The following is an 18,114-nucleotide window of genomic DNA, read 5'->3' on the forward strand; positions in this document are numbered from 1 at the left end:
TGCCCCAGCCCTAGTTTCCAGCAAATCATGAAACATGATAACACGGCAGCATGGGTGCCACACTCCATCAGGCCTGCACCCTAAATCTGAATGAAGATGAGAATACTGGTAGGAATGATGCATAATTCATCGCCTTCAGAAAAAGGGCCAGCAGCAGGCTTGTATAAAACGTATTCTCCCTAACAGCCTGGGACTTGAGATGTAAGATTCAACAGATTGGACCACCTGTTCCCCCTCACCTTCCTCCCCTTGCTTTCTCCATCTCTTCCCACACCCCCTCCTCTTCTTTCTCTTTCTCCGATTCAGCACCTAGACTAGATATTGAGTTGCTGCCAGTATCCCTCGTGGGGGGGCTTGCCATGTATCTGCAGTCTGGCTGCAATGGAGGTTTCCGCTCTCCCTCCGCACTCCCTCCCCTTCCTTCCTCTATCTCACTCTCACACTCTTGCTATGATATGATTGTTCTCACCTCAAGTAAGCGCAGATGTAGACAGCCTGATGAGGGCTTTCTCACGAGCAGCGATGGAGAGGAGCAAATGAGGGGAGCGGGGAGAAGGGGGGAAGAAGAAACATAAACAAAAACAAGAGGGGGAAACAGAGAGCGTGCCTGCTGATGAATATGTATGTTTTGTTTCTGTTTGTGCTGCGGCGATGCTCTACTTGGCAGCTCCCGGGCCAGTTTTATGGGTCCCCTCCACTAACACGCTGTCATTTCCTTTTAGGTGCCGGACGAAGAGATGAACGACATAGACGCTATCAGGTAAGCTCTCTCTCTCTCTCTCTCTCTCTGCACACATCTTTCAGCGCTCCATCATGACGCCCCCGCGTTCTCCCTGTCTTCTTCCTTTAAGCTCCTTCCCTCCCACTCTTCCTCTCTGTCTTTCCACTCTTGCACTCCCTCTGTCTTCCCTCCTGGCTCAGCTGCTGCTGCTGCTGCTGGAGTGGCGTGCTGTTGGTGGTGGTGGCGGTGGCGGCGGCAGTGGTGGTGGGGTGGTGGTGTTGTGCATGTGGTGGGGTTTCTCTGAGCTTTAAGGGAGAGAGCTGGGTAAGCCAATACAGATAGCACATAGAGGGGGGGTTTCTCCATTTCCCCGGCGAGGCTCTGAGGCGGGCAGGATTTTTATCTCTCTCGGTCTCCAGGATGAAGCTCTGCCTGAGCGGAAGGTACTGCTTCGCCGTTTGCATCTTTTGATTTGGATTACAAGGCTGTGAATGTGTGTGAATATGTGCTCATCTGTATGTGATGTGGCTGCACTCGCTGTGTCAGTTCGTGCTCTCTGTGCATTGATGCAGTGCTGTTAGGAATGATCTGCTTTTCTGATAGTTTGAAAGATAAAAGGGTGTTGTTTGTGCAGAACAAGGCTGGTGGTTGTATGCAGGAAAATTCACTGCAGCGTATGTGGCGTTACTGTAAAAGCTTTTTCTCTAAGGAATCAATCAGGAGGGTTGTTTTAATTAGTCTTGAATGTGTTAAGATAGTAAAACCGACTCTTATACATCTGCATGATTTCAGACAGTCACCTGTCGGAATGCACCTATAGCGCTGATTAATTACTCTGCATGGCAGCGCTGCTTCACCACTACGAACAACTCTAATCAGTGATTTTTATGTATTTAAATACACCTGACGGTCTCAAATTGTCACACAAAGCTTAGGTGATAACTGAGCTGATGCCTGCATAAACGGATTTTAATGAGCTCGTTATGAAATTACAAGTGCTCTCCCACTTTTCTGATTAAAGTTGCATTACACGGGAATTAAAGCAGCAAAGCAAACATGACGACACGCAGGAAAGGCTTCTTTTGCAGTTTCTCTCCCTCTCTCTCTCTCTCCTTTTCACCTCACTGTCCTACAGTAGACGCGCTGTAATTGATACTATTACTAATGAACCATTATTAATCCGGCACAGATGGAAATAGATCTCAAGCTTTTCCCTTTTGTGTTCGATTACCGATGGTGTTATTACGATTTCAGGCAGATTACAGTTTGAAAGGCGTTTAAGCAGCCGACGATGGGGGTAATTAATCTGACGGGGTGTTTCTCCAATATCAGGCATCAATTGTCCTCACCTCTGTGTCACAGCTTTAATTGAATTATAGCAGCTCTGCCGAGATAAGAGGGGGTAGTCTTGTGCCTTTTTCCTCCTCGCTCTGCGCTGAATAGGAAACAAGGTCACCTGTGGCCTCTGAAGACGCTGTGGCGAGGTTAAACAGAAAGCTGGATCTACCTGAGAGTCTGACCCTGCATCTACATCCCACCCACCCGCACCTCCACCCCCACATCTCATCTCCAAGACGCCTTCCAGTCGAAGTGATGAAATGTCCTGAAATCTCTTCCCCTCTCTTGCTCTCTCTCTCTCTCTCTCTCTCTCCCTCTCTTTCTTTCTCTCTTTCGCAATCTCTGTCCCTCCCTTGGCCGGGGCTCCTGCGTCGGGGCCCTGTGGCGGAGATAGAGATGTACATTTTACATGGAGGCACAGCACAGCGGGGCGCTCCAGAGCAGAGGAGACTTCGGTTGGATAAACAGATTTAAAGTTTTTTAAGAGTTTTTCAAAAGTGTTGCCAGAATATTTAAGCAAATGTCAAAAACCAATCTTCTGCTGAAGTGTTTTATTTTAGAAATGAGACTGACACCACTTGGTAAAAGAAAAAAAAAGAAAAAAGTGACAGCTCCTCTGCCTGGGTGACTGACAGCCCAAAATTGAATGCTGCTTTCCGAAAGAGTGATGAGGCAATTACATCCTTGAGTGGCAAGGAAACAAAAGTTGAGGGATTTAAGGTCTTCAATGACGAGGTTCAGGTAAAGTGAATATAAATTTAGAATAATCTGTAGCCAGTTCATCATTTAAACTACCATCAGAGAGGAAAGGCAAATAAAAGTGTCAGCAACATATAAGACAAAGCTCAGTATCAAACAGTGCTTTACACTTTTGCAATTTGCAGTTACAAAACGAATGAAATGGATGACATTTTTTAATCCTTTTGACAAAACGTCACATTAACATCAATCAAGTAGCTGTTCTGAAGCTTTTGATCACACCGCTTTCATTTCGAAATCTCCTATAGGTGATCAGTTGGGTTGAGATCTGTTGTTGAGGAGGTTAAAGCACATGATTTACATCATTTTCATCTGCATTTATTGTTTCTCCACTGACTTATTCAAGTTTTTCCGTTTATAGAAATTGTTTGGCATTTTTTGGAATCATGCTTATTCACTTTCTTGCTGAGAGTTAGATGAGACGATCAGTACCACTCACTCTCACGTCTGTCCATTGATTGTGAAGCTACAGCCAGACGAAGGTTTGCTAGTGAAACAACTAGCCTGGCTCTGTCCAAAGGCAATGAAATCTGCCTACCAGCACCTCTAAACCTCCCTAATGTAAATGTAACATCTGGTTTGTTTAATCCGTATAAAAAACAAAATGTAAAAACAAAGTGTTGCGGCGACTTTCAATGATTTTCAAACGTAGTTTGGAGTCCTCTTCGGGGATTCCTCCCGGTGATAGATCTTGTAGTGTGTGACCCCTCTGTTGCCGGTCAGTCATGTAGTGTGAAAACCACGACGACTTAAAGACTCCTGATTACAAGACAGCGTTGTGTAGTGTGAACAGTACTGCAAAGTCTGCTGAACTACGTAAACCAATTAATACCAAATATATCAAACACTTTATCCACTGACATCCCAGATGAATTAGGCATCTATTGAATCACTTTTATCATGGATGAAGTGATGATAGAGAAGAGCAATAGCAGACATGTCTATGTGTGAAAGTGGTGTGGGAGAGCGGCTGGTCTGAAGAGGCTAGAGGTTAGTTTGGATCTGCTTAAGTGGACGGTGTTGGTCTAACAGACTAATGCTCTCCTCTCTCCTCTGTGGTCTGAACAGTCAGCCTCTCTCTCCCACTCTGTGTCTGGGTCTCTCTCTGTGGTGGAGCTCTGACAGCTCCTCTGGGGTTATTAAGTGTATCTTATCATCTCCACCCCATTATTCCTCCTCCCCTTTGCCCTCCTCAGCACCAGCGGTCAGATCGTACAGGTCGGATTTATTCCTCGTGACGGTGAAGCAGTCGGCCGTGTTAATGGCTTCACTGGATATTACAGCTGCCATAGCTCAAGTCTTTTGACATGAATTGTACATTTACATAGTAATCTACAGTATCAGCTCCTTCCTGGAATAAGAGCACATGAAATTAATGAAATTTAAAGTGAAACTATTGCTGGACAGCAGCCACTCTGACTACAAGTGACAGTGATGGACTAATGCGAAAATGCTAAACTAATGAAACAGTAGTAAAAGTGAAGAAGAGTCATCAAGTCATGCTGCGTTTTGTTGCTTATGAATTCAACTTCCAAATTCTTGTTTGTATCTGTCAACAGCTGCAGGGATGGAAGGGACTCTAAGCCACAGTTTGCCTACTTTTTTTGTGGAATTGAGTTAGTTCAACAGTTTCATACCTGTCCGTTAAATATAAAGCTACTACCAATAGACGCTTAGCTCAGCATAAAACTTGGAAACAAGGGGAAGCAAGCGAGCCTGGCTCTGTAAGCACCTCTAAAGTTCACTGATTAGCACATTAGCATATATTTCATTTGTTTAATCCAGACAAAAACTGCTTACAGAAATGTGTCTTCGAATTTACATAAAACAATAAAATATGAAATGAAAGTAGTTTTATAAAAGAATTGTCACTTTATTAGAGGAGAAGTTTGACATTTTCAGAAATACGATTTCTTACAGAGAGATGGATCGTGTCTGCATGCTAAATATGAAGCTATCATGCATACACATAGCTACTCTCGTATTTTGCCGCTTGGGCAGCAGCCTTTTGTGTAGGAGGTTCACGTGTGGTTAACGTTGTAACACATGGTAAAAGTCGTGGTTAGCTTTAAGGCCCTGACAAACCAAGCTGACGGTCGACCGTCGGACACTTTGGGGCCGTCGGTGAGCGTCTGTTGGCCTAGTTTTTGTCCCGTATCGTCGACTGTAGTCTGTCCAAGTTTTTTTCGGCCGATTCAGCATGTTCAATCTGTGGCGGAGCTCGTCGGTGAGAGAAATGACTCTGATTGGCTGTTAAGCTTAAACAAATCAGTGTACAAGAAGAGAAACAGACATGAGGAAAGCAAGCCAACGAGTAAAGTCAAGAGGAGACGCACAGAAGGCTCTTCTCATTTTGCATCTTCATCTCATCTGATCATTGAAATACACGGATATTTTCACAACGACGTGGCCGTCTGGAATGAAGCTAAGTGGTGAGTGAGAGTGGTGTGAAAATGGTCGGCAAACGCTGTTTTGTTTCACGTACGTATCATAACAACGGCTTGTATATCTGCTGTCCTCGTTCTTCCGGTTTCCCTTTTTGACTGATGAAAATACAGGCTACCGCGACCTGCTGGTGTGGAGAGTTATTTCCTCTCACGCAGGCGCAGAACGTACGTTGTAGTTGGCCGTCGACTGTAATCTTTGCGGTGTGTTTGAGTGCCATTTTTTGGTGATGTAAGGCGCCTCAACGGTCGGCCTTTGTCGCCGCTAGTTCTTCGATGTTGGGTTAGAGTGTCTGGGCCTTAAGGCAACAAAACTACTTGGTTAGGGTTAGAAAGAACATCATGGTTTGGGTTCAAATAAGTTACGTAACATGTGACATAACATCATTGGTAAAAATAACTCAACTTTTGGTTTCACGTGGGACATGAACGCCGGTCCCCTCGGTGAAAGTCCTGTGTTTGTTTGACCCTCCCTTAGCGGACTTTCTTCGTCGTCCGTTGCTCTGAGCATTTAATAATGACATGGATGGGTTTACGTTGTTAACCCAACATTAACAGTTGAAAGCCTGGTGAGTCTCATACAGACGCTAAATGGTACCTTGTGCGTCGGTATCAAGACGCCGAGGGCTACTGCCCAAGCTTCGGTATTTGACGCCTTGGGAGTGAGGCCAGGCTGACATACCATACACATAACCCCCGTAAAAACCACAACTTGCCGTTTTTACACTTCAGTTTTTGTACAGGTTAAACAATCAAGATATGACGTGTTAATTAGTGATATTTGGAGGTGCTAGTAAGGGGGATTTCATGACCTTTAGACAGAGACAGGCTAGCTGCTGGCTGTAGCCCATATAAACCAGACAGATATGAGAGTGGTAACCATGTTCTCATCTAGCTCTCAGCAAATAAACATATTCCACAAAATGTCTAACCATTGCTTTAAACGTTTAAATGTAAAATCACCGTGACCTTCCGAATAACGAGTACATCAAACTGTGAGGGAGGAAATTAAACACATAAATTAATGTTTTCTCTCTAATATCTGTTGCTTGTTCGCCTGCAATGATCCCAAACTGGAGGTCACCGTTTACAAATCTATTTTTATATGCCACTGCATTAATGGCACTATGCTGGAGAGCTGTTAGCGCTATATTGCTTTCTATATTTTCCTCAGTGTACTTTCTCTCTTTTTTTTTGTTGTAAAAGCTCCATTCATGCATCCCTGAGTTGAAGCTTTTTATGCTGCCTCTTGAGAGTCATGGATGGACCTGTAAGTACATCTGTGCCGCCCGCTATATGTGTATAAGAGGCTAATGCTTAAGGACACACACACACACACATACATACATGGAAACAGCGAGGTACACTGCAGGCTAGCAGATTTGCAGAGGTGGTTCCTTTGTTGTGTCTAATCACTACCTGTCCGTTCGAGCGCCACTCGTAAACAATATGTTGTGATGGTGGGCGCTGTGTCGTGTATGTGTGTGTGTTTGTGTGCACATACTGTACGTGTGTTAGTGTCTGTTCTATTTTTAATGAGCTGAACCCTTTTGAAAAGCTGTTTGCGCTTCTTCGTCCCATCTCCTTTTTGTTGTGGTTGAAAAAATGGCAAAACGCTGGCCTTATTTCTGTGTGTGTCACAACATTTAGTAACCTCTTTTTATTAAGAAAATTATAGTTCGACCAATGATTCGGAAACCAAAAAAACAAGGAGACTGAATGAAACAAGAGTGGACAGAATTGGGATCTTTTTTTTACCCTCTACTTTGTGGAAAAAAACATTTTAAAGACTCACTTTCAGACTCAGAAGTTTCAGAGTAAGTGTGAGGATTCAGGATCGGAAGAAGACCAGGTCTCGGTGGCTTTGCTAGGACAGCTCTCAGTAGGATTTACTGGCACCGTAACATGATTTTCTGGTCTAGAGGCAGACGCTGTTTTTTGTAGAACAGCATGTGCTTGTGTGTTTAATTTGCTTAGTGTGTGTGTGTTAGTGCTGCTATGGCTTGGGGGGTTTTCTTGCCTCTACTCTACTCCAAACTTGTATTTATTTCAACTTGAATAATTTATAGAAAACACTTTCGAGAGACATGTTTTTGTGACAGGATTTTAAATTATTTTGTATATATTCTGTTTATGATGGTATACAAACTCAAAGTTTAGATTTTCATTGTATAGCCGGGAACTTTTAGTCCCTGGAACTACCTTTCCAGGAACTAAAAGGTTCCTCCAGCCCACTGTTGTCTGCGTTTCGAAAGACCTGCGAAGATTAGGCATATTAGTCATGACATGGGACGAGGGCTGCTGGTGGTCACAGCGGTAAACACACTTTGCAGTCTGCAGTTCATCGTGCCTGCCTGTTTCAGCTAAAAAAACATACAGTATTCACTGCAAGTAATAGTATTTAATGCACGTTATATTTAATGAATGTAATGCAGAAGAGGAAAAATGAAGAAGTGAAGTGAAACTAAGAGCGTCTGTCTCCACAGTAAATCATCTGTTGAGTGCTCGATGGTTATTTATTTGTGCTTTAGAACGTTAACGCCGTGAAACAATTAGAAAATAACTTTCAATGTCTGTCTCTTCCAACGTTACCGCTCGCCTTCGTGATCTCTCTCTCTCTCTCTCTCTCTCTCTTTTTTAATGAGTCGAGAAGCCGACAGCAGAGCCTAAGTTTATACTAGCCTAAATCGATACTAGAGTACTTTCTTGTTTATGAATGAAGCGGTACACGATTTGAAGCCGTTGAAGCAGCGGTGCCGTGTGTGTGTTTCACCAATCAGCGACGATCATCCCTGCACACCCTACCCGAAAGTTCCTGTACTTTCAGAAAGCACTAGCCTACCACCAGGGCCTTTTTAGGGTGTACAATTCTCCATAAAATGTCCCCGGAACTTAATTTAGACCCCGGTCCCTGCAGTGGAAACACAATGAATTTCTCAAAAGTTCCGGGGGAAAGTTCCGGGGGAAAGTTCCTGCGATGGAAACGGGGCTTATGTTAACTGAAGCTTTGATATTTAGAATTAAATTAATTTCACTATAACATATTCATGGTGCTCAATATCTTTGGTTTTACCCTTTAGGAATTCATCTGTGTATAATTTAAATAATGAAAAATGTTAAAAAATTCCATTTCTAAAATAATCTTAAAAATCTTGGTGGAAATTATTAATTAAATGATTTCTCGCTTATTTAAAAAAAAGTCTTTAGAGAGGCATAATCAGCAGCTCTTTTGTATTTTCTCAAATTATTTCACCTTTTATGAAAAGATTCAACCATTCACCCAAAATCAATGTGTTGATCCTTGAGCTTTTCTTACCTTTGTACAGAGCCAGGCTAGATGTTTCCCCATGTTTCATGTCAAGCTAAACTAAGCGGCTGCTGCATGTAGCTTCATATTTACTGAACAGACAGGAGAGTGGTATCGATCATCTGTCTCTTGGCAAGAAAGCGAAGTTCCCAAAATGTTGAACTATTCCTGTAAATACTAAAACGATCCATCTCTGATCTCACTCCCTCTTGGTACCTGTAGCTAAATCCATTTAGACTTTTAATGCAGTGCCATTTGTTGTTGCACTCCGGTGTTGATGTTGGACTCGACCTGCTCTCCGTGTTGACTTTTTAGATTTTCCGAAAGAACGACAGAACTGTGTGTATTTCTGTGTTTGTATTTGGAGCTCAGCCAGCCTCCATCACCTCATCCGCTCATCCTAAAATCCTCTCGGGACGGTTGTCGTGATTACACACTCCCCTGTGCCGAGTGCCATCAGCAGCACATGAAATCCGTTCAGCGGGTCATTATCCCCTGCTGCTGCTAATGATGTTGGTAGTTGGTGTGTAACTACTTGCTCCCGAGTTAATCAGTGCTGGACGGAGAAGCGGCAGAGACAGAAACCCACACACACACACATTCACAGAATAGTATAGTTTGAGAGTTGATTATTTTTTTTTTATGAGGTGGTTGAGTCATACTGTACATGTCATTGGGGCTGCTGAGTGACTGCTGCAGGTTAGCTAGCTTGTTAATCCGAAGGTATACAGGGCATATAGAGCGTCTTCTTCCTCTGCTGCTGCTGGATGAGTCAGCCGCTCGGGTTACCCCCGCCATAATGCTCAGGTCTTGGCCTCTTATAAGGGCTTTTCCTGAGAGCCCATCTATCTGCAAGGTAGATGTGATCATCAGCAAGGCAGAAAGAGATAGACGGAAGAGAGGAGGAAAGAGAGAAATTATGATTTTCAGTGGAGACTTGACACCCACTCTGTTTGCTTTTCCTCTCTAATTTAGTCTCTCTTTCCTGTCTTTGACTAAATTGCGACTATGCTGGCTGGCGTCCCCCCCCCCCCACCAAAAAAAAGCGCTTCCTGCTTTTCCCTTTTCCCCAACTTTAATGTCCTCCTCCTCCTCCTTTACTACCTCCCCTTCCTCTTCTTTTCAATGCTCCGAGTTCCTCTCAAATGTCAGCATGGCACGAGTGGGTGGCAGGCAGCGCCATCTGAGCGAGCCCCGTCTATGGTTTTGCTGCAGTGCGAGGATCGGGCTAAAAGGAAGGAGAAGAAGAAGAAGAAAAAGCGAGTGAATGAGCGAGAGTTGTTGTGTGTTGGCGGTTTGACAGCGGACACCTGACGTGGCCTGAGATGTGTCTCTAGCAGCTGTCCTTCTTTCTTTTTTACTTTCATGGTAGAGGTTTATTTTCATTCTTTGAAATAAGGGATTGCAGCTGATGCCGCAGCACACAAACACACACAAAAACGTGTGTAGAGTGCAGAGACGTATAGATGCAAATATGCACCTAAATAACCGACAGCCTCATACATGCACAAATACATGCTCACACCCACCACATCTTGCACACACACACACACACACACACACACATCCAGAGCCGGTGTGCTATGACTCAGAGGGGAGCAGCTGGAGTGAAGGCTCCAGTGGCGGTGGTGAGCTGTCACCATCTGGAGGAGTACACGTCTCCCTGCCTCCTCAGCCAGCAGCATAAATCACCTCCCAACAACTGGGTGCCAGTGGTTCAACATGTTTCTCTACTGTATGTCATCAGGGTTTTTACTCATGCGTATGTACAGTATCCACCGATACAACATCCCAAACGTGGCGCTTTCCTCGGCTATTCTGGCAAGCCGTTTTAACATTCAATAGCTAAGCTTGACTTGACTATCTGGAATTAACATTAGAGATATCCATCATTACATTATGACTAGTCAGAATTGGTATTCAAGATGTCTATAACGTCATTCTGACTAGTCAAAACGACAGTTAGAGATATCCGTAATTCAGTTCTGACTATCCTAAATAACAGTTACAGATATCTCAAACGTCATTATGACTAGTCTGAATTGTTGTGCGTGACATTGCTCATGCAATGCTTCCCATTGGATATAAAGAATCTGAATGGTTTTATCAGAAGCTTTTGCTAACTTCGGTAAAGTTCGGTAAAGTTGGAAAGATATTCACAGATTCAAACTTCCCCGGATCAATAACTCATAAAAGAAACACCGTAGTTACACCGAGCTATGACCTCATATTAATCAAAACGAACTGTTCTCCGAGCAGGACACATAACATCGGTCTCTATGTGGAGCCGGCTATGAGACGAGTGGTCATTGTGGATCAAATATTTCGAAAATGTCATGAAATAGAAAGAGCTCATCATTGAGGAATTTGTGGCGAACGAGAGCTTCGTTCGCTAGAGAGTTGTGGTAGAAATGTATTGTAGATTTATTGTCTCCAGACACACTTTATAAACCCGTACGGCTGCAGTGCAGTGCCGTCGTATGTTTGAATAGCTTCCACCTCCCAGTTTGCCGTAACTGCTGACGTAATTACAGATGTCTTCAACGTCATTTTGCCTAGTCCAAACTCTAATTCAAGATATCTGTAATTACATTTTGACTATCCCTAACTCCAGTTTGATATATCTACAACGTCATTCTGACTAGTCATAATTGTAATTGTGTAATGTCAAATGTCAAATAATGTCAAAATGTAATGACGGATATCTAAAATTAAAGTTTTGCCCAGTCAAAATAGAATAAGGGATATCTTGAATTAGAGTTTTGACGAGGCAGATATCTCTAATGAAAATCCTCCTGTCTAGCTATTAAATGTTAAAGCGGCTTTGCCATACGGCTTTGCCCCTACTGCAGTCACAGTTTCCTTTTCGGGTGGACAGTTCAGCGCTCGGATCAGAGCAGCTTTGATCAAGCTTTGACGGGCCGTCGCATCTAATAAACCGCACTATTTGTCTGCAGGCCGACAGCTGCACCTGTGCTGCTGTGGACGCCATCGAGTCACATGCGAGATTGAGGTGACGGTAGAGATATTTGGGAGAGAAGCTTCGGTTCATCAGCCTTGTCAAACTCTTCATTCAAACACTGGGCGGATGTGTCAGTTCACGTCCTTTGTGTTTGGACATATAAGAGATGAAGTCTGAGAAAAACAGGGTTAGAGGGATGTTTGTTTTTACTGATAAGTCTGCTTGTCACAAAGGCCTTTCATCAACCGTCAGTGATATGAAGCAGAGCTGTGTCCAGCAAGAACACAAACGTACATTTTCTTTTCTTTTTAAGGGCCCTGAAAATATATTCCCTCAATCAGATTCTTACTACAGTATCTTTTCTATTTCGATTCTACATTAAAGCAAAAAACATTCTGCTAAATTTAGACCAGTTTTAGTCATTTGACACGAGAGATTTCTGTTTTTCTGTTTTTCTGTTTTCACTGGTTAAAGATGAAAGGTGATGTCCCGTCAGAAACATTTAAATCGATATGTGATGACAGAGGGTTGTTTGTTTATGTAGCCAGATCGTCAAGATGTACTGTAATAGATAATAACTACTGATCTTTTTTCTGAACTTTTAACTTTCATTGTTGCTTATTTAGTCATGAACATATTGTGTTATAGAGAAATGCTACTGATTCGAAACAAAGTTTTCAAACCATTTTTCAAACCAAATGTTAAATAAATAGACCACAGACTGTATATAAAGACGACGCATCTCCATTTCCTAACAGTGTACAAAAGTGAAGCCTAGCACCACGGAAGCTGTTTGGCTAGAAAGACACAACAACTAACCATAATTTCACTACATTTATGATCAACTTGACACATGTTCTAATACACAGACTCGCGACGGTAATGGAAAGTTAAAGTTACATCTCCTCTCATACAATTCCCGAGCCTTTGGCTGCACGACACAGCTGTCGATCATGACTTGTCGACCCCTTTTTATAGCATCAAATAACTAATTAAAACCAAATTTATCTGAAAAATGAACCCTTGAACATACAACAGCGTGGTAAGAACTACCTAAAATGACAGAAACCATCTTTGGGAAAAATGTATTTGACGTGTACTTTGACTTTTTAGTTTGGCTCATCTGCTAACAGTGAAGGGGCGGGATTTATGACCTATACTGCAGCCAGCCACCAGGGGGCGATCCAGATGTTTTGGCTTCACTTTTGGGGAGCTGTCATGTCGTCCATCTTTATATACAGTCTTTGACATAGAGTGGGATACACGGATTTAAGGAAAAAAGTACAAATAAGTTGCAATATTTCATTTAACCAACATGAATTCCTCTAAGGTGCACGCTGTGGAATATATCCTGCCTCTGCGTTAGTAGATTTGTCCTCATGTGATTGTTGAACTTTTGTGCAAAACAGAAAAAACCCCGTTGCTCTTTAAGTCTGAAGGCCTGAGACCAAAGCTTGACATTTACCACTGATGTCTTATATACTTTCATTTTTTTACTTCCCCTGTATAGTCACAGGAAACAACAGTGTGACACATAAAAAAACACTAAAATTAGCCCAAAAGCTGCCTCACCAAGGGTGGATTTTAACCTTTTAAGAGCTTTAAAACGGTCTGTTACTCTGAATTTGGTGCAGTTAAATGCTTTTTCCGATTGCATTCGGTGAAGGACAAAACTGGGGGGAATTTTGCTATTTAAATAACTATCACTGCAAAATATGTCTCAACTTCCAGGATCGCTGTTTGAGCCATAGTTACTAATAGCTGTTATGTGTTTGCTTTGTTTGGCAGGGTCAACACAGGTAGAGCACTCAGTATCTCTGCAGGCCACACTTAGCTGGTCTCCTTTGGGAAACTAACGCACATGCCGGCTCCTTGGTGTCAACCCCTATAAACACATGAGAGGGAAGGAACACAGACAAACCATGAAAAAGATATACATTGGCAAAACCGCCTTAAAAGTCCCCCGAAATGGCGGCAAACATCCGAAAAAGAGGTAAGAGAGTAACTCTCAGACGCCGTCTTTCCATTCGTCCTCGTTTTTTCTTTCTGTTTGTCCGTTCATCCGCCCACGAGGTGTCTCCCCTCGCCACCCAGCGGTGCTAAAGCAGCCTCATATCCCGCCTCTCCGAGCCCCGGAGTCACACCGCCTCGTCATCTCATCTCACCGCAATGAAAGCACTCATTATGTCTGACTCAGCTCGTGTTCACAGAGGAGGTCACTAATGGGGGATTTTTCATCCCTGGAGCTACTTCACGTAAACTCATCCTCTGTCAAACAACAAACACCTGTATTCCCTTGCTAATGCCCGCCAATCAAAGAGAAGCAGGGGCTGCTGGGTAACGCGGCACTGAGATGCCTTCCAGCCAGTTGAGACACACTCTGTGGGCAGGTGTTGTTTTACTCATTGATTCGGTTGTAGAAGCAGCAGGTTTCCATCGAGGCAATCACATGGAAAATAAACAATATTCCTCATGCAATGTGGAATTATTATTTCTAATTTACTTCCTTTATTATTTAGTAGAGCTGCAACTAACAGTTATCTTCATTGTCGATTAATCTGTCGATTATTTTCTTGATTAATCGATTAGTTGTTTGGTCTATAAAATATTAGAAAATGGTGAAAAATTTAGATGTTGAAGCCCAAGATGACGTCCTCAAATAATTTTGTTTTGTCCACAACTCAAAGATATTCAGTTTACTGTCATAGAGGAGTAAAGAAACCAGAAAATATTCACATTTAAGAAGAATTTTGACTTTTTTTTTCTTAAAAAAATTACTTAAACCGATTAATCGATTATCAAAATAGTTGCTGATTAATTTAATAGTTGACAACTAATCGATTAATCGTTGAAGCTTTATTATTTAGCCTATCATAGTACTGTATATAGTGGTGAGGGGAGCTTTATTTGTACAAACATTTCTTGCTGCAGAGCTGTGCTGGAGGCAGAAGTACATTTTTGGTTGAGTCAAAAATAACTTAAAGGACAGAGAGTACCACAGTATCTCAGAAGCAAGTTGGCGAACTAACATGAAGAACTGTGGTCAAAATTAAATGAATATTAAAGAGTTCTATATTGTATATTGCATTACTATTATTATTTTTTACCCTCCTCTAGTTGTCATACTGTCACAAAGCTTTTTAAGCTGCCCTCACATGATAAGATATTTGCTCTTCACTCACCGCAAGATAGGTATATATATAAAAATATAAGGTATGATATGTCACCAAAAAGAGCGCAAATAACGCTACAACAATAGTTGTAGTTGTTTTATCTCGTTGGTTGCACTTTGAAAGGTCAGCGGCAGCCGAGGTCAAAGTTGAGATAATTTGACTGAACTAATTAAAAAAAACTATATTACATCTATAGCTGAACAAAACTTTAATGATTTTTGAAGTGTTAATGCAATCGGCAGAAGTAAAAAGCTAATGTTAGGCTATAAACAAACTACGCCACTGTCGCATGACGCGAGTATAAACACAACGCGGCTGTAAAGGAGGACGAGTCAGCGTGATGACGTATAGTAGTCTCATTTAGTCGCCTTTTTTAAGACACGTAAAGGCTTCAAAATTCACGAGTGCGATATTTATTGACGTATTTTATGTCGTAGAACAAAACGTTAAAATCTCTTAAACTTGTGTTTAACTACAGACCTTATTTCAGGCATCTAACTATAAACCCATTGTCTGGGTTTTAGGACTCATTCCTGCAGCACTCTATTGTGTCTTTGGCATGCCTGTGAATCAATTTATATATGTGACTGTCCGTTATTAATTTAATAATCCAGCTAAAGTGGTTTATAAGACAAAAAATGTCACTAAAATTCAGACAAAATTGGAGAGAAATGGCGAGGCAGGTGAAAATCAGTCTCATCCTGCATATTAATGAGCTGGAAATTGGATCATCCCTTCACTTAGTGTCCTGAAAACATCGAAAGGAACCTGTCCCTGATATATTTTCCTTCGGCCCCCACCTTGTGTCTGTCAATGATCTTGTTAAAAGAGAGACAAAGAGAGGAAGTGAAAAAAAGAGCGATGTGACCACATCTCCATCCACCCGCTGCTATCTGTTATCCGGCTGCAGATAGAGTCATTACCCTCCTTCCTCCATCTGTCCGTCAATACAGGCTCCATTAAGCCCGGCCGTGCACACTCGGATCCATCACGGCAACAGACATTTCCTCTTTCCCCACTCACACTTGCCCTTTTATTAGATTGAAGCCCAGGTAATGCACATACTCTGAAAATAGTCATCATTGTGCTGTCTGGCTGAATTACATGTCGGTGGGGGGATCGCTGTTCTGTAAATCTGAGCCTTCACAGTCCATTCATGTGATGTATTAAGAGTTCATCGGCTCATATATCATCACAGATTACACCCTCTCTTTTTTCCTCACTGATGATTGGGTTTCTGATGATCTGAAAAAGAGATGTAATGCTCAGATGACTTTAGAAAAAAAGCTCTGTATCCTCGCTTCCCCCTGCCTGGATTTTTTAATTAGAGAACTGTGTTTTGGTCTCATGTTTTCTTCATACAAAGCACTTTCTCACACAACTTTTTCTGCTTTTATCACCCTCTCATGATGTTCTCATCACCGCTGCATGGCCGCTCTGGGGTGCATTAAAAAAGATATGTAGACCCTTATAAGTCCATTTAGATAAGCATATACAAGCTGGTTTCCTGCACCAGATGCCCTGAATGTAATCATCTGCTCTCTGTGTGTGTGTGCAGCTCATTGCTGGAGCAGAAGGAGGACTTACGGAAGAGGCTTTCCTACACGACGCACAAGCTGGAGCTGCTGCAGAGCGAGTTCGACTCCACGCGGCAGTACCTGGAGACGGAGCTGCGGCGAGCGCAGGAGGAGCTGGACAAGTTTACTGATAAACTGCGCAGGTAGGCTCGTACGTACTGTACAACACAGTGGTGCAAGAAGAGCTCAGATCCACAATGTATACAACATACGTACAGTACAAGAGCCTCTAAATTGTACTTAAGGGGAGACACTACAGGAAAAAACATCGTTTTTCATGCAAAGTTTTTAGATTTTGGGCTATTTTGCTTCCATAACATATCGTCTTTCAGACTAGAGGAAAAGAAAACATCCAAAGTACACATTTAGGTTTTTTATTTTACTACTTTGTCTATTTGCGTCTGTAGATTTCTCCTAAATTCACCAAACTCAGCATTAGATAATGCCTCATTTGCATATTTAAACATACATTTTCAGAAAGTTTGTAATACAAAACAACTGGGGAAGATTCATGGTGATATCTATTAGTTATTTTTTTAACCATATTCACCTGTAGTGTCTTGCAAAATGTAGGAACTTTACAATACATATCTTTAAAGGCTGTTTTTGCTCATACTCTGAACTAGAAATCTCCACTTCATTATCACTTATACACACCAAACTTCTCAGTTTCATTCCTATCTATATACTGAAGGTTTTTTTTACAGAGGGGTTTGTTCATATATCATTCATAGCCTGATTTATAGAACAATTTATTCCTAAAAACATGGCGAAAATTGTTTTTTTTTAATGTCTGTTGCTGGTATTTTCTGATTTCTGATTTTATTCTGATATGTCAACAAAATGAAACAAGAATTTTGAACCTGGTTTTATCAAATGTTCAGATTTCTGTTCAGTACATTTAAGCAAATTAGCACATATTTTGATAAGATAATGACTCATTTGCATATTTAGACATACATTTTCAGAAAACTTGTAATACATAAAATAATTGTCTTAATGTAAGTGATCAGTTGGGTGAAGTTTCATGGTGATATCGTTGCATATTAGTTCAATTTAAGTACAATATTTGAGTAAATGTACTTACTTTACACTACTCTGAATAAATTATATCAAAGTGAAGTAGGTAAAGAAAAAGACTCCACATGAGGTCAGAGGTCTGAGGAACTGGGTTGTGAGAAGATTTTGTCCAAAACTCCTTGTTTTTTAATTAGTAAAACTCATTTAGACTGAAACCTGAGTACAGCAAGAAAAACATGGACAGATAGGAGACATAATAACAAAGATAGCTCAGTCACACATATAAATATAAACTAACAGCATCCATACAATCCAGAAAGGCCCACAGTTAAAAGGTCAAATTGATCCGGTGAGATGAGACATTCAACTATAAATCCATTGTTTTTCACCCCATTTATATGCTGCTGAAGTGCTGCGCTGAACTTTCAAAACTCAGTATTTATTTACCCATGGGTATCTAAAGTTAGCCAGTGTTACGTTCTGGTCCAGTGAACAGCAGCTTTTAAACTGAGGAGAGATGTAATAATACTGCGGAGGGTTTAGGAGGAGGCCCTTAAAGCCTAAATATAAAGGACGGTATGTAATTCTTCTCTTGCTGCTAATAAAGGACTTTTTTCTCACTATGTGAGAATCTCAATAATCAAGCGAGACAGGAGGTTTTTTCTGTCATCTAAAGAGAAAAATGTAATACAAAGAAACCAAAAGACACATTTTGTCTCTATTTGCATTATAATTAGTACCAAATTGTGAAATGATTTCCTGTAAACTTCCCTGTAGATTATAAGGAAATAAAGACCTGTAAAATAAAACATT

The 18,114-nt window shown here is 41.6% G+C and overlaps 1 protein-coding gene across 6 annotated transcripts in view; it reads left to right on the forward strand.

Moving 5' to 3' along the window:
• Positions 1 to 382: 382 nt before the first annotated feature.
• si:dkey-174m14.3 (uncharacterized protein LOC563117 homolog) overlaps positions 383 to 18,114 on the forward strand; it is a 31,801-nt gene continuing 14,069 nt past the window's right edge. Inside the window, exons 1-4 of one of the 6 annotated variants that reach the window (XM_037751352.1) lie at positions 383 to 621; positions 723 to 760; positions 13,320 to 13,524; positions 16,263 to 16,424. In XM_037751352.1, the coding sequence (XP_037607280.1) occupies positions 13,427 to 13,524; positions 16,263 to 16,424 (260 nt within the window). In that variant the 5' untranslated portion in view covers positions 383 to 621; positions 723 to 760; positions 13,320 to 13,426. Of the gene's footprint in view, positions 761 to 808; positions 1,165 to 13,319; positions 13,525 to 16,262; positions 16,425 to 18,114 lie in introns of those variants that run through there. The other 5 variants (XM_037751351.1, XM_037751355.1, XM_037751349.1 and 2 more) reach the window with 5 other exon arrangements.

The sequence above is a fragment of the Sebastes umbrosus genome, chromosome 18 (genome assembly GCF_015220745.1).
Source record: "Sebastes umbrosus isolate fSebUmb1 chromosome 18, fSebUmb1.pri, whole genome shotgun sequence".
Taxonomy (NCBI): Eukaryota; Metazoa; Chordata; class Actinopteri; order Perciformes; family Sebastidae; genus Sebastes; species Sebastes umbrosus.